This window comes from Miniopterus natalensis, chromosome 12 (genome assembly GCF_054644295.1).
Source record: "Miniopterus natalensis isolate mMinNat1 chromosome 12, mMinNat1.hap1, whole genome shotgun sequence".
NCBI classification, from domain to species: domain Eukaryota; kingdom Metazoa; phylum Chordata; class Mammalia; order Chiroptera; family Miniopteridae; genus Miniopterus; species Miniopterus natalensis.
Window position 1 is genome coordinate 39,144,930 of NC_142092.1, and position 14,412 is coordinate 39,159,341.

At 43.0% G+C, this 14,412-nt stretch overlaps 1 protein-coding gene across 1 annotated transcript in view; it reads left to right on the top strand.

Annotated features, from left to right (window-relative positions):
- PCSK5 (proprotein convertase subtilisin/kexin type 5) overlaps positions 1 to 14,134 on the top strand; it is a 381,372-nt gene extending 367,238 nt beyond the window's left edge. Inside the window, exons 33-38 of the mRNA XM_087822706.1 lie at positions 322 to 552; positions 4,026 to 4,203; positions 6,655 to 6,878; positions 9,630 to 9,724; positions 10,749 to 10,935; positions 13,728 to 14,134. Coding sequence (XP_087678832.1) covers positions 322 to 552; positions 4,026 to 4,203; positions 6,655 to 6,878; positions 9,630 to 9,724; positions 10,749 to 10,935; positions 13,728 to 14,134 — 1,322 coding nt within the window. The remainder of the gene's footprint in view (positions 1 to 321; positions 553 to 4,025; positions 4,204 to 6,654; positions 6,879 to 9,629; positions 9,725 to 10,748; positions 10,936 to 13,727) is intronic.
- Positions 14,135 to 14,412: the final 278 nt, after the last annotated feature.

The window sequence follows — 14,412 nt, forward strand, 5'->3', positions numbered from 1 at the left end:
TGCTGCAGAATTATTATTATTTTGTTGCAGTTTGGGTCATTATAGTGAGTCTTACTAATATTTCTGGGGTGGCTGTTGCCGGAAGGGGCTCTCTAATTATTGCAGAGTATGAAAGAGCCATTTTTTCCTCATTTTGCAATAAGTATACTTCACCCAGAGCTCAAGAGCTGTACCAAACTCATGTCTCCATGCCGTTGGCACAGAGCCCTAGAAATCTCTGGGAAAATGAGGGGCATGTGAATACCCTTTCCGGGGGAATGATTCCCTAGGGGGCGCCCTGGCCTTCTCTCACACTGTCTGCTGCCTCCTCCCCACCCACAGACTGCCCCAGGTCCTGCCGGACCTGCTCATCAGCTGGGACCTGCACGACCTGCCAGGAAGGCCTGAGGCTCACCAACCATGGGGACTGCGTGCCTCACAAGGAATGTGCCCGCTCCGAGTACTGGGATGAGGCGGCTCTGGGATGCAAGCCCTGTCACACCGCGTGCTTCCGCTGCACGGGGCCCGCCGAGGACCAGTGTCACACCTGCCTGAGGCCCAGCCTCCTGCTCAGTGAGTCACTTTCCTCTGAGGGGGGCTTTGTCTTTCCCTCCGTCTGGGACACTACCTTTCGTAATGCCTGAGGCCCAGTAGATATTGGTGTCTTCCTTTTCAATTTTTTACTCTGTGCCTGAAAAAGTTTCAAACCTGCAGAAAAGATGGAAGAATGAGAATAATAGAAGGAATACCACGTACCTCCTTTTACCCAGCCCCACCCTCTGTTCATCTTTCACGCCATTTGTTTTATCATGTTCTTGTTCTCGTTGCATCTCTCTTGACGTGTATGCATACGGACTGCACACTAAATCTCTTCGGAACCATCTGAGGATACGTGACATACATCATGGCCCCTTTCACACAAATACTTTAGCATGTATCTATTTCCTAAGAATAGGGATGCTGTCTTACCTGGCCACAGTGCAGTTGTCAACACCAGTGAACTTAGCATTGATACCATACTTTAATATACCATCCGTATTGTAACTGTGTCAATTCCCCCTGAGAACAGAGTTCAGTCTACGGTCATGGCGCTTAGATGCCATGTCTCTTTAGCCTCCTTTAATCTGACACATTTCCACAGACTTTCTTTTTTCTGTTATAATATTGACATTTTAGAAGAACACGGTCCTAACCCCCCAATGGGGTTTGTGTGAAGTTTCCCCATGATTAGACGGAGATTCTGCATTCTCAGCAGGAATACTGCATAGGTGATGTTGTGTCCTGGAGACACACGATGCTCACCTGCCCCTCTTTGGTGATACTAATCCTGGTCACCCGTTCAGGATGCTGTCTAGCTTCCCTGCTTTATAGTTACTCTTTTCCCTTGTGACTAAAAAGCAGTCCGTGAAGAGGCACTTCATGAGTATGTAGATATTCAGTGCCTCATCAGATTCTCCCCTTGATTTAGCATCTGTTGATTAATAAATCTTCTTGAGCAAAGCATGTCGCAGTCTGGGGTTGGCCACCTCCAGCAGGTCACCTGTGAAGGTTACTGCTAATGTGAGGCAATGTCCTCTGGTATCCAGGGATACCATGATTAGGCTTAACACAGGTATGGAGAAAGAAAATGAAACACAACTTGACTCAACTGAAAGAAGGAGCAGTGAAGGGGTGTAGGAAGGAGAGAAGAAAGAAACAAATATGCTGAAGACCTGGAAAGTGACAGAATTCATCAACCCACTAGAGCAGACCCGAGAAGCAAGACTCTCAGAGTAGAAATATGTAACAACTTTCCTCTCCTTGTTGATATGTCATCAGCAAGGGCACCATTCCCCTGGTAAGACACAGGGGTAGCTATCCTCATACCAGTCCTGATCACCTTCCAGTAGAAAACACTCGAAGGCAGTAGTCTTCTCTATTCATTCATCTTATCTCCACTTACACAAAGCTCAATGACCTTTCTTCCCAGCAGCTACGACTTCATAAGAATATTCCACATCTTTATATTATCCCAAACACCAGGGCCTTCTCTTCTAATTGTCTAATTAGAGTGCTACCAGTGATCACCTCAGTTGCCTTCACACAGACAGGAAGACGTCTTATCACTACAAGGTGGCCTTCTCTTAAACTAGGGCTATGAATCAGACTAGAACTGAGACTTCAGCACTAAGGTGTAATACAGTACACAATGTGTAATCCTCTACACAGTCCCCCAAGGGCTGGGGACAGGATGTGCTCAGGCCTGGTCTTCTCATATTCTCCCACCCTGTCCCTCACCACTACCCTCTCAAGGGTCAGGCTAGGGATAAGCTAGATAATTCCTCTGGAGGTTGTGGTAGACTGAACAATACTAAACTCCCTAAAAACAAGACTAACCACCTAAAAATGTCTACATCCCAATCCCCAGGCACTGGGAATATGTTGCCTAACTTGGCAAAAAGGATTTTGCAGATGTGATTGAATTAATAGTCTTGATTTGGGAGGATTATCATGGAGTGCCACAAGGGTCCTTGTAAGAGGGAGGCAGGATTATCAAGGATAGTAGTTCAAGACTATGTGATGTCAGAACAGAGAAACAGAGAGAGAGAAGATGCTGTTATGACTGTGAAGATGGAGGAGGCCATGAGTCAAGGAGTGCAGGTGGCCTGGAGAAGCTGAAAAAGGCAAAGGAACAGGTTCTCCCCCAGAGCCTCTACAAGAAACATAGCCTTCTGGACCCAGTTTAGACATCTGACCTCCAGAACTATAAGATAATACAATTGTACTGCTTTTAGCCACTAAGTCTGTGGTAATGTTATGACAGCAATAGGAAACTAATACAGAGGTGTTTCATCTTTAAGGGATTAAGGCCTCCCCCTAGTAAGCCAGATACATCAGCGGGACAATGAACTATTGCCAATATCCCTCTTTAACAAAATAGCCACCAAACAAACATTGACTGGGTACCTGGCCCTGGTACTAGGTGATGGCAAATCAGAGAATGAATGGCATGGCATTGCCCTGCCCTCGAGTAACTTAGAGAGTCTCCCAGTACAGAGGTCGAGTCCGCATCAGCTCTAGTATGGTTTAGTACAGGGGGAAGGCTGTACTTAATGCTGACTGGAGTTATGGAGACAAACTGGCTCATGGTCTGGTCTAAACTTGACCAGTGACTAATACTAAAAATGCAGGAGAGCCTGAGTTCCATTCAGTGAGGTTAATCTAAAACTGGGGCAGAAGCTGCCTCAAAGAACTGGGTGCTAAACAGCAAAGCCAGCGAATCTCAGCTTTGTGCTTTCTCATTAAACCACCCTCCATTTCCACTCCTAAATGTTATTAAGGAAGAAGAAAAGACAAGAATCAGCAGCTCCACTGGAGCTGGCGGAGAAAGGACTGGGGTTGTGTGGGACTGAACTACTTGACTCCGATTCATCTCTCTGTACAGAACAGAGGACTTAAAGCTTTAATTAGTCTTTAAATACATGGGCAAAACAGAGTCTCACTGTCCATTGAACTTTCTTCATGATGGCAGTGCTTTACATCTGTGCTCATGCAACTAAGGAAGTGAAGTTTTAATTTTATTTCATTTTAAATTTCAAGAGCCATAGTGTGTGGAACAGCACAGCAGAACCGAAGGTGAAATTTGATACGTATTGGAGGGAACACATTCAAGGCTAGAAACAGAAAGTGGAAATTGTGGGAAGATGTCATCACACTTTCTGCTTTCTTCAATGGAGCCCTGACTCAGCCCCAGCCTTACATGGGCTCCCTCTCCTGGGAGACCCGACACATCCTCTAGCTCATTTTCACAGGCTGGTTTCCATCCCACCCAACATGGCCAGTCCACTGTGACCTCTGTTTTCTGTCAGCTCCTAATGGTATTATGGTTGATTCTATTTCTTGGATATTCATCGTAGCTCTCAAGGATCTCCATCAGCCCACAGGGGCACTGTCTCATTCATTGTGCACCCCACTCCCACCATGGTACACAGTGGGGAGCATACAGAGGAGGTTTGGGAGACGTGTGTCATACTTGATACCAAGACAGACTCTTCCTCCCTTGGCAGACACAACCTGTGTGCAGAACTGCCCCGAGGGCTACTACACTGATGAAGACAGCCACCGGTGTGACCCCTGCCACAGCTCCTGTAAGACATGTGAAGGGAGACACAGCACACAGTGCCTCTCCTGCCAACCGGGCTGGTTCCAGCTGGGAAAGGAGTGCCTGCCCCAGTGCAGGGAAGGGTAAGTTGCTCAACACACTTTTCCCTCATTTAATCCTATACCCCCTCCAGATCTCACTATGAGCAGACCCATTTTTGCAGATGGGGAAGCTAAGCCCCAGAACATTTATATAACCAGGTCGAAGTCTCACTGCCAATAAGGGACAAAGATGAGAGTGCAACCCAAGCTTAACAGTCTCTAAAGGATTTCTGCCAGTTCAGAGGAATGGAAAAGGAAACAAGAGAAGCAAGTGACCCAGTAAGAGAACACAAAGGGTCAGATTATTAAATCAGACTCACGTGCCAAACAAGGGAGAGGTGAAGCATGCTTCCCTTAGAGAAATCCAAGACCAGGAATGTAGGTTCTTTCTCTTCTGCATTTAGATTTAAGAGACATTTTTAACAGAAATTGTTCCTCTTGTAAAATCAATGATTCACACGCATTGCATGAACTTCATATATATAAACTCTTTGCCTTGGAAAGGCATGTATGTAATTCTCTGCACCCTGTCCCAACACACACAATTATTTTCGTGTTTGACCTCAGGGCAGGATCTTGAAGGCCCCAGTTACTCTTTGTACTTATGCACAAGATCTTCCTCCAGGCTATAGGCTCCAGAGATTTCACAGCCACCTTATGCAGTAGAGTCATCAAAATAAGCAGCGGTGCTGTTCTCTTCTTGTAACCTGATCCAGTAAACTGTCCATTGTCTTTCTTTTAGCATTACCCTTTGATAACCTTTAAAGCTTGGTATTGATAAGCCTTTTTCCCCACAGTTCCTATTGATTCTTTTAATCTTCATAACATTAGTAAGAAATGTTTGTAGGCTGCTTTAGAGTTTACACAGTACTTCCACTCACCATGTATCTTTGCATTACAATTTGACTCAACAACTATCCTATGAGGTTGATATTACTCTCTGCATTTCACAGATGAGGAAAGCAAGTCTCAGGAAGGTTAAATGACCCACCCAAAGTTACACAGCTACTAATACATGGTGGAGTCAAAACTAAAAACCAGATCTGACTTCAATGCTGTGTATTCCCTCCGTTCTGTAGGGATTTTCACTCTTCCCCATTGCTTTCTCTTTGGAACTTTAGGTGATCTTTATCAGCTATTCAGCCCTGGGTTGGTGCTTGCTTCTGTTCTCCCCTCAGTGCTTCAGAAGGTGAAACAAGGCTTGACTTGCTGCAAGCTGGGCCTCTGAGGTACAAGTGTACTCATGCAGATCAGCTACGGGTGGCCAGGGAGAGGCAGGCTCAGCATTATCTAGCCATGGCGCTAGTTTCCAACAAGTTAGTACAACTGAAATAAACTTAAAAAACTAATGGTCCCAATAGTTTTGTGGCAGAGAAACCAAGGGTTGAACCTTTGGGTTTCTAGGATAGCTTCAGTGTGCAGATGTCCAGAGATGCCAAGATGGTTCAGGTGACCTCTAGAAGCTCATCTTTGACAATGATTCCTTTTCTCTCTTATATCTTATGTGAATTTTTAAAATTTACCTTCAAATAATGCACTGCTTTGTTAGAGTGGTATTTAACAGATAAGTTCAAATCACATTGCCCCGCTGTTTGACTTTAAGCAAACTGTCTAAATTCTGAGCCTTAGTTTTTACATATGTAAAATAGAAATAATAATATGTAAATCATAAGGTTTACTATGCAAATTAATCATAAAATTCATAATTATCATTAATATACATTAATTACTTATGTGTCAGGCACTGTCCTAACAATTTTCTCAGTAATTCCTTGTTTAATTGTAGGTGTGTACATTAGCCCCATATTACAGACCTGAGACACAGAGATGTGTGACTTGCCCAAGGTCACACAGCTCATAAGTGGTATGGCTTTGAACCCATATAGTCCTTTAACAAAGGGCAAGCTCCTAACTGCCATACTCTAGTGTTTCATTTTCAGGTTCAATAAGGTGATATATTAAGTTTATGAAGTCCCTAGTGTATTATCAGGCATATAGTAGAAACTTCATGAACAATAATTATTGTTATATTTAGTGTCCAAAAATCTTTTAAATAGGGGTTACATGTATTATTATGAAACCATCAACATCACTCATGCCACCTCCCTATTTCAAGATGTTTTTTAAACAGAAATTAGAATAACCACTCAGAAGTACATTTAAGATGTCTTCCATTCCCTCATCCCATTCGACACAACTGAAAGCTTGAATTTTCAAGTAGAGAAGCATAGGGGTATATAGAAGGCAAAGGTAGTGGGTAAGTGTTATATCGCTACTACGTGTGGTAAGAACTAGGTCCTTTTATATGTGTTATCTAACTTAATCCTCACAAATAGCAAGGGAGAGACTTGCTAGATTTATTAGTATAGTTACTAACGAGAAAAGGTAATTCACCAGCTTATAAATGACCACTGTGACTAGCCATGACTCTTCCTCTACGCCCAACTTAGGAGCAAAGCTTAGAATTGTCTTCGCTCCCCTCCTTGGTTGCAGATATTATGCAGCAAACTCCACCGGGCAGTGTGAGAGGTGCAACAAGAGCTGCAAGGCCTGCCGGGGCCCGCGCACCACCGACTGCCTGTCCTGCGACACGTTCTTCTTTCTGCTCCGCTCCAAGGGAGAGTGCCGTCGCACCTGCCCAGGACATTACTACGCAGACCAAAAGACACAGACCTGTCAGAGGTGCCACCCGACTTGCCGTGAATGCAAAGGTGAGGGTGTACCTATCGTTTTCCAGGAGTGAATGGAAAAACACAAAGTTTGACTTCCTGCTTAGTCCCTCTCTTTTTTTCCACCACCTTTGGTGGTTCCTCCTACTTGCCAACCTCATAACCAGTCCCCTCCAGCATCAGCACCCTCTGTATTCTCCCGGCTTCTGCATCTGCCCTCCGGCCTGGGCTACTCCTGTACCACACTCCTGCCTCTTCAGGCTCTCCCGTCCTTCAAGACCCGGATGCAGGCATTGTCTCCTCCAGGAGATGTTTCACACCTACTCTGTCTTCCTTCACTACATGTTGAGCTTGGAATCTGCCTAGTGAAATTTATTTTCATTACTTCAACAACTACTTAAGATATCTGCCTCAAACTCTCCAAAGTTCCATTCCTAGTTTCCAGTTACCTGCTTATCTGTCCCAGAGATCCTTAAAAGCAACATGTCCCAGAGCAGACACAATCTGGGTTTCCTCTGACACTCGTTCTTTCTGTTAATGGACCCACTATCCAACCAATTTCCCAGGTTTGAAACCTTGAAGTTATCTGCCCCTTGCCTCCTGCCCAACCCACCTACCTTCCAGCAAAGGGAAACTTCAAGATCTGTTGACTGTCTCTCCTAAACATTCTCTCTCCTAAGCATTTCTCTACTCGGATCTCTTTCTGCACTCACACTATCCTCATTCTCCATTCTCAGGATCCCTTAGCCGACTTTCTGAAATAGCGAGCATGGAATCCTGGCTCCGGTCTGTGCTCTCTCCCCAGGTCACCCTGTACAATAGTGCCAGAGAGAGCTTTCTAAAATCCATATCTGCTCATTTCCTCCATAGCTAGACAAAGAAATGTGATCATGATGAATTCTCGTCAACATTTAGGAAAGAAATTCCTGTGTGGATAAAAAAGGGGCCACATCCTAAACCCGACTAGCTCAGGGGAGGCCTCCATGGAGGGCCTTACAAACTCAGAGACCAAAAGGTAACCAAAAGGATGTTCTGAACATAAGAACTCCTAACTAAAATGGAGTCATAATGGGTAGTCATGTCCTAGGCCTGTAGCTTCCTTCACAAAGGTCAGTCTTTACCTTAAGTGAGTCTGTCTATTTTAAAATTGGAGTAAGACATGTAAGCTATATTTTAGGGAAATGTACGGTAGGAAGGAAGGAAGTATGAGAAGACTGATTCTTTCAGAGACCATAATTATGTTCCAGACATGTAGGAAATTCTGTATGAAACTAGAAGTAAAATAAAAACAATGGCTTTGAATTTATATCACTACAGGCAGCTCCAATCAAAAAAGCAGTTGAGTAATAAAGGTTTATTCTTTAAGCGTTGTTCATAGCTCAGAATTCATTTTTCCATAGAAACATTATAAATGATTGAGCTCTCAAATCAGACATGAAACATTAACTCCATAGTGAATTTGAAGGACTGTTCTAGTTCAAGCTTAACTAACCACTCTTTACAATAGTCTTCTGCTTGGAAGACCTACACAAATTCCAACTCACAATACCAGGCACATTCCATGCCCTGTCTGTCTCTATGCTTCTTTTTAGAAATTCTCAGCAATAATGCCAGGGCTTTCCTAAGGGGATGATCTAGAGCTCAGGTCTCTTGTCTCTAAACTCTTTCCAGGAATTATCACTTGGTATTTACATAGAAATGACTGAGTCAGTCATTCTTGTGGTCTCTGAATTAGGAGAGAGGGGTATTACCTCCACAGGAAGCAGAGTCTATAGATCCAGACCCCTCTATGTGGTGGTTCATGTGTTAAGGTAAATAGTATGATAGAAAGAACACTAGAGTATGAGTCAACAAACCTGAATTTGAATCATGACTCCATCATTACCTATGTAACCTTGAATGAGTGACTTCACATGTCTGAGCCTTAGTTTTTATTTATTTAAAAAAAAAATAAACAGCCCTAGCCAGGTTGGCTCAGTGGTTGGAGTGTCGGCCCAAGGACTGAGGGTCCTGGGTTGGATTCTGGCTAAAGGTACGTACCTCGGGTGCAGGCTCAATCCCGTTTGGGGCACGTATGGGAGGCAACCAATGGATACGTCTCTCTCACGTCAATGTTTCTCCCTCTCTCTCTTCCTTCCACTCTCTGAAAGGCAATGGAAAAAATATCCTCAGATACGGATTTTAAAAATTAATAATAATAATAATAAACAAATAGGATGTCAAATTTCTGAGAAGAGAGTTTATAGTTTTCATGAGAATTTCAAAGAAAACTCTCACCACCACGCCCAAAATTAAGAACCATTGGACAAAATGATCTGCTAAATTCTTGTAGCCCTAGCATTTTAAGTTTTAGGTCTGGTGTTGTTTCTCAGTTAGGAACTGCCTAATCATGAATTACTCACTGAGTTGTGGGACCCCCCCAAATCTGCTGGTATAATCCTTGTCCTCTATACTGGTTAAAAATAAGCAGAATGATAAATGAAGGTTTTATAAACGTTCTATATGATTTCTCATTCTCTGAAAACCCTCTTGCTTTAATAAAAGATCTGTCATCCCCAAATCCTCAATTTCCAAAGTGAAAGTTTACATTGATTGAAATAATTGGAGAATTTCTAGGTCTTCACCTGGTATCTTGTAGACTCTGTGTTTTGTTTTGTTTTTTCATATCCTCAATCAATTCACCCTCTACTTCAATTTACTTGTCATAGTCCTTGCTCTTGGGTGTTCTGGAACCAAGACAGAGGCCGAAACCTAAGGTCAGGCTCATAACTTAGAATCATTTTCATCTTTCAGGAACAGGAGCGTTGGAGTGCTTATCCTGTGTGTGGAGTTACCACCTGGCGGGAGAAATCTGCATCCCAGACTGTTTTGTGGGGAAATACAGAGTGGGAGAGGTACTGAGAGCTGGGCATGGTGTGCTTTCTGCCATTCCACAGAGGGAAATGAGCTAGTTTCTGCATGTCATTCTAGGCAAAGTAAAAAAGTCCTAAAATTCTTACACTCTCTAGAGTGCAGGTTTAATATTTTAAAATCTCCTACCATTGAATCATGGATTAATGGTGCTATCCACCTGTAGCTTTAATTTCAATCAAAGGAACTGAGAAGACCTGAGATAAGTAATGGGGAAGTTAAGTCATGAGGGCCTCAGAATTAACTCTACATTCATTGCTCAAGACCTTAGAAGTTTCAGGTCTGCATAGGTATGTTATATCAGAAGTAGAAATATCTTTTCTTACCCCATTACTGTCTAACCTGGAAATCTGAATAAAGTCAGAACTACTAGCTGATGTTTTTCCATTTCCTCTACCCCTTCACAGTGTGTTAAGGTTTATTTTCATTTGCTTGCTTAGAAACCATAATTTTTCTGAGTCCGCTAACTTCTTGATTATGTTTCCAAACTTTAGAAGTTGAGTAAATCTCTCTATGGCGAAATAAACATTATTCAGCATATTCACATATGAGCTTTCTTTAAATTCTGACAGTAGCCCTTATTACCCTTTGGTGAAACTGAGGTTCAGAGAGATTAAATAGTTAGTAAAGACCACATGAGTAGTAAGTAACAAAGCTGGGATTGAACCCAGTGGCTCTGACTCCTAATCCAAGATTTGATTAGATACTAATAGCTGAGAAAGCACCTTATCAGTGCCTAAAACATGCCACAGTGCTCAACAAAGACAATGCCCATTCCATCTTTTGCTATTACACCATCTTTCCAGCACAAGGGACGGAGCAATTTGTCAGGAGGGAGGCCACTTTCTCATCTCCCAGTTCCCTTCCCATTAAGATTTAACGGCTTTAGTTAAACAATCACAACCTCCTCCCTTCCTTATGGAGATAAGATAGAACTCCCACCTGAGAACTCCAGGGCCTTGTAAATCCCTCCCCACTCAAAAGGAATTTTCTGATTGTTCTTAACAGGGGGATAAATTTAACTGTGAAAAATGCCACGAGAGCTGTGTACAATGCAAAGGGCCTGGAGCCAAGAACTGCACAATGTGTCCCGCCAACCTGCTGCTGCTCATGGATGACAGTCGCTGCCTGCACTGTTGCAACACCTCTGATCCCACCAATACTGAGGAGTGCTGCGACTGCCAGGATACCACAGGTGAGGGGAGAGGAAGAGCAGCCTGGAGAGGAAGGGCATGTCCTCAGGAAGCTGATGGGAGCAGGAGGGAGAGGATAGAAAGTTCTGGAGAATCAACATGGCTACCTTTTTATTGAGTGCTTGCTATGTGCCTATTGTACTTGAAACTTTCTGTCCATCATCTCATATAAGTAGATATTACTAATCCCGTTTTACAGATGAGGAGACTGAGGCTCAAAGGGTTTGATTAGCATGCCTGAGTCCACGCCAATGTTAAGAGGCTCACCTAGAATTAGAATATGGGTGCTTTGGATTGCAAAGCCTGCATTCTTTCCACAACTGTGCTGCCTCCAACATTACAGCTCAAGTAGGTCTAGAATTTTGTCTTTCTAAAATTACCTTATTCCTTTTTTATTTTTCCCTTCTGAGAAAAAAGGGAAAGAATCAACTATCAAGAAAGCCGATGCCAATATTATCTTGACGAATCATTCCTTGGAAGTCAGCCCAAATCTAGGCTTCCCATTACAGACCTAAAGCATTTTCGAAATGAACTTTCATTGAAAGTTAAACAGAAACAAACCTTTTTAACCAATCCCCAGTCCCCCAAATGTCTCCCACCCCCAGCTCCATCTGTATGGGTACTTGGTTCCCATTGGCCACAAACTTAGACTCCAAATGGAATGATTTCTTTTTAAAAATAAAAAATAAATTCTTAAAATATATTCTCTAGTCCAGAAGCAAATCATTTCCTTGGGGTTCAGATATATCATGGCCTGACAAAAACAGATATCATATTTATGGGAGCATGTTCATTTATAAGTGAAGTAGAGCCCAGGTCCATCACTACTACTAGCCTTTTCTATTTTTTTAATCAGCCTTTTCAATTAAATTCTAAATAGCATCTTTCCAAAAACTAATGATTTCCTTCTTTCAGCTTTCCCACCCCTACAAGCAGCTGATTTCCCCAGCTCCTCATATTCATCTACCTTCAGGGTTTGATTGCCTAATATTCATGCTGTGTCAGCTAAGAATAATAATCCTAATTACATCGATGGCTTTAAATGAAACCAGAAGATGGGGGTAGAGTTTCTGTAAGCTTGTTGCTATTAAAAACTAGTTAGTCAGCTTTCCTGGGCCGTCTATGGTTCTCAAAGATCCACCTGGGGCATCTCTGCAAAAGTCTAAACACTCTTGACAACCTATTCATTCTTTACTGAGACATTTGCTCCTTCAAAGAAACCAGATCACAGAGGCCGACCCTGACTGCAAACCTAAGACTGTGGAACAGTAAGATGTGATTGCATATGGCGCCCTAGTAATTGAAAGGTCTTTTATTGATTCTCCTGCCTCAGGCAGTATTTATCGCCAAGTACCACACACCGATTGCTTATCCATCTCTCTGGTGCTTTAATATTTCCTCCAGGGAAAAATTCTGTGCTGTATTGCTAATGAAAGCCATAATGATAGTGCTGTTACTTTAGAAGAAATTCTGCTTAATGGGCAAAATCTCATAAGAATGAAAGTTACAATAAAATAGAAAAGTTGTTTATCACTAGCAAAAAGAGAAAGATATAGTGGTGATGAATCAGATGTAATCAGCCAATACCTAATAAGCAAAACTAATCGCCCTTAAAATAATTGGCAGCAGTATTATATCATTAAGCTAGTATGTACAATGTACCTAGAATCTCTCATAAAAGAATCCTGGAGTCAGACTCAGGTGATTCAAAAAGTGTTTATGGAAAACAGTGTGAATTTCAGCTTGTACATCCAACATGGCCTGCTAGTTTTTTTCTCTAGTTCTTTCATACTTTCTTTCACACTCCCATTTGGTGGGTTAAAGAAGAGAAGAAAAAAAAAAAAAATAGGTAACTTACTCAAATCATACCACCTGAATAAATGGTTGACAAGTAAGAAAAATGAAGCCATCACTGAAGTTACGGTTTAATCTTTTCATCTGTGACAGTTTTCATTACTCCATGTTCTCAATGCATCAGAACAGAGACTGGTGAATGACAGGGGGCAGAGCTTTCTTCAGAAATCTTAATTATGATAGAAGAAATTTAAAGGTAGTACTTCTCTCCCTGCCAAATCAGGGCCACAGAATGCCAAGAAGTGAAAAACAGTAGTCAGAGTGTTTTATCCTAACAGCTCCAGACTATACCATGAAGTTAGGATTTCTGGGTTTGAATTCTCATTGCTCCACAAACAAACTCGTGGCTCTGACGATGTGAAAATTCACTTCCTCTCTGTGGGCCTCAGTTTTCTCAACTGTCAAGTAACAGACTGACCTAAGGAAATCTAAGGCCCCACACAGAAATAAGAATCAATGGCTTTATAAATAATCTGCTCCTGTCATTGAACGGTGGTACAATCATGTTTGGACCAGATTTAAGAGTAGCTTGGGAAAGGGCACAGTTTTGGGAAAAGTCAGAGTTATTTACTTAGCTTTAAGTGATTCATAGCCCAAGGTGGAACATTTTTCTCAGAAGAGAAATATACTTGATTGGTAAGGTTGGACACTTGGCTACTGACCCATGAGTATGGGGGTGGGGAGGCTCCCTTTGGATCTCAAACTGACCTTTATTCTAGAAGGGTTTGATGGCATCATCTGACGTAGACTGGGCCTCTCATGCAATACACACCACAGTCCTGCAGAGTGGCGTGCCTTTTAAGAAAATCAGAGAGAAATTCTACCAGTGTAGATTTAAAAGATAAAGTTGAAGTTCTTAACCTCAGAAACTAATTTCCACCATTCCATTTTTTCTCTCTCATCCTCTCCCCCCTCTTCCTTTGGGGTCACCTTCCAACAGATGAGTGCATCCTTCGAGCAAGTGAGGTCGAGTCTGCCCCTGAGCGTTCCCTGACAGCCTTGTTCATCGCCTCCTTCGTCATGCTGGTGCTGCTGCTCGGGGCGGCTGTGATCGTCTGGAGGAAATCGAGGGGCCGAGCCCAGGCAGCGGAGAAGGCGGGTTATGAAAAGCTGGCCGACCCCAGCAAGCCCCACTCCTCCTACAAGAGCAACCTTCGAGAGAGCACCACCTTTGAAGAGGATCAGGTGATTGAGTACAGGGACCGCGACTATGATGAGGATGATGAGGATGACATCGTCTACATGGGCCAAGATGGCACTGTCTACCGGAAATTTAAGTATGGGCTGCTGGATGATGATGATGATGATGAGCTGGAATACGACGATGAGAGCTACTCCTACCAATAACCAGAGCCCCCCCCCCGTTCCATCCACGGGCACGCACGTGAGCATCGAGCCTGGGGCTGCCCTCACGCACCAGGCTGAGGGGTGCGTGTCCCCAACCGTCTTCTTCACCATGGTTCCAACTAGGTCATGTAAGAATGCCCGAACGTTTCATTCTTCCTTTGAGTGGCTAAACCCAATAAACCAGAATTGTTCATCCGTAACTGAGGAGCAAGGATAAAATCTGGAGGGCTTGTCTTCAAAGCAACACGTCAAGACACAAAACACAGAAAGTAGAAACA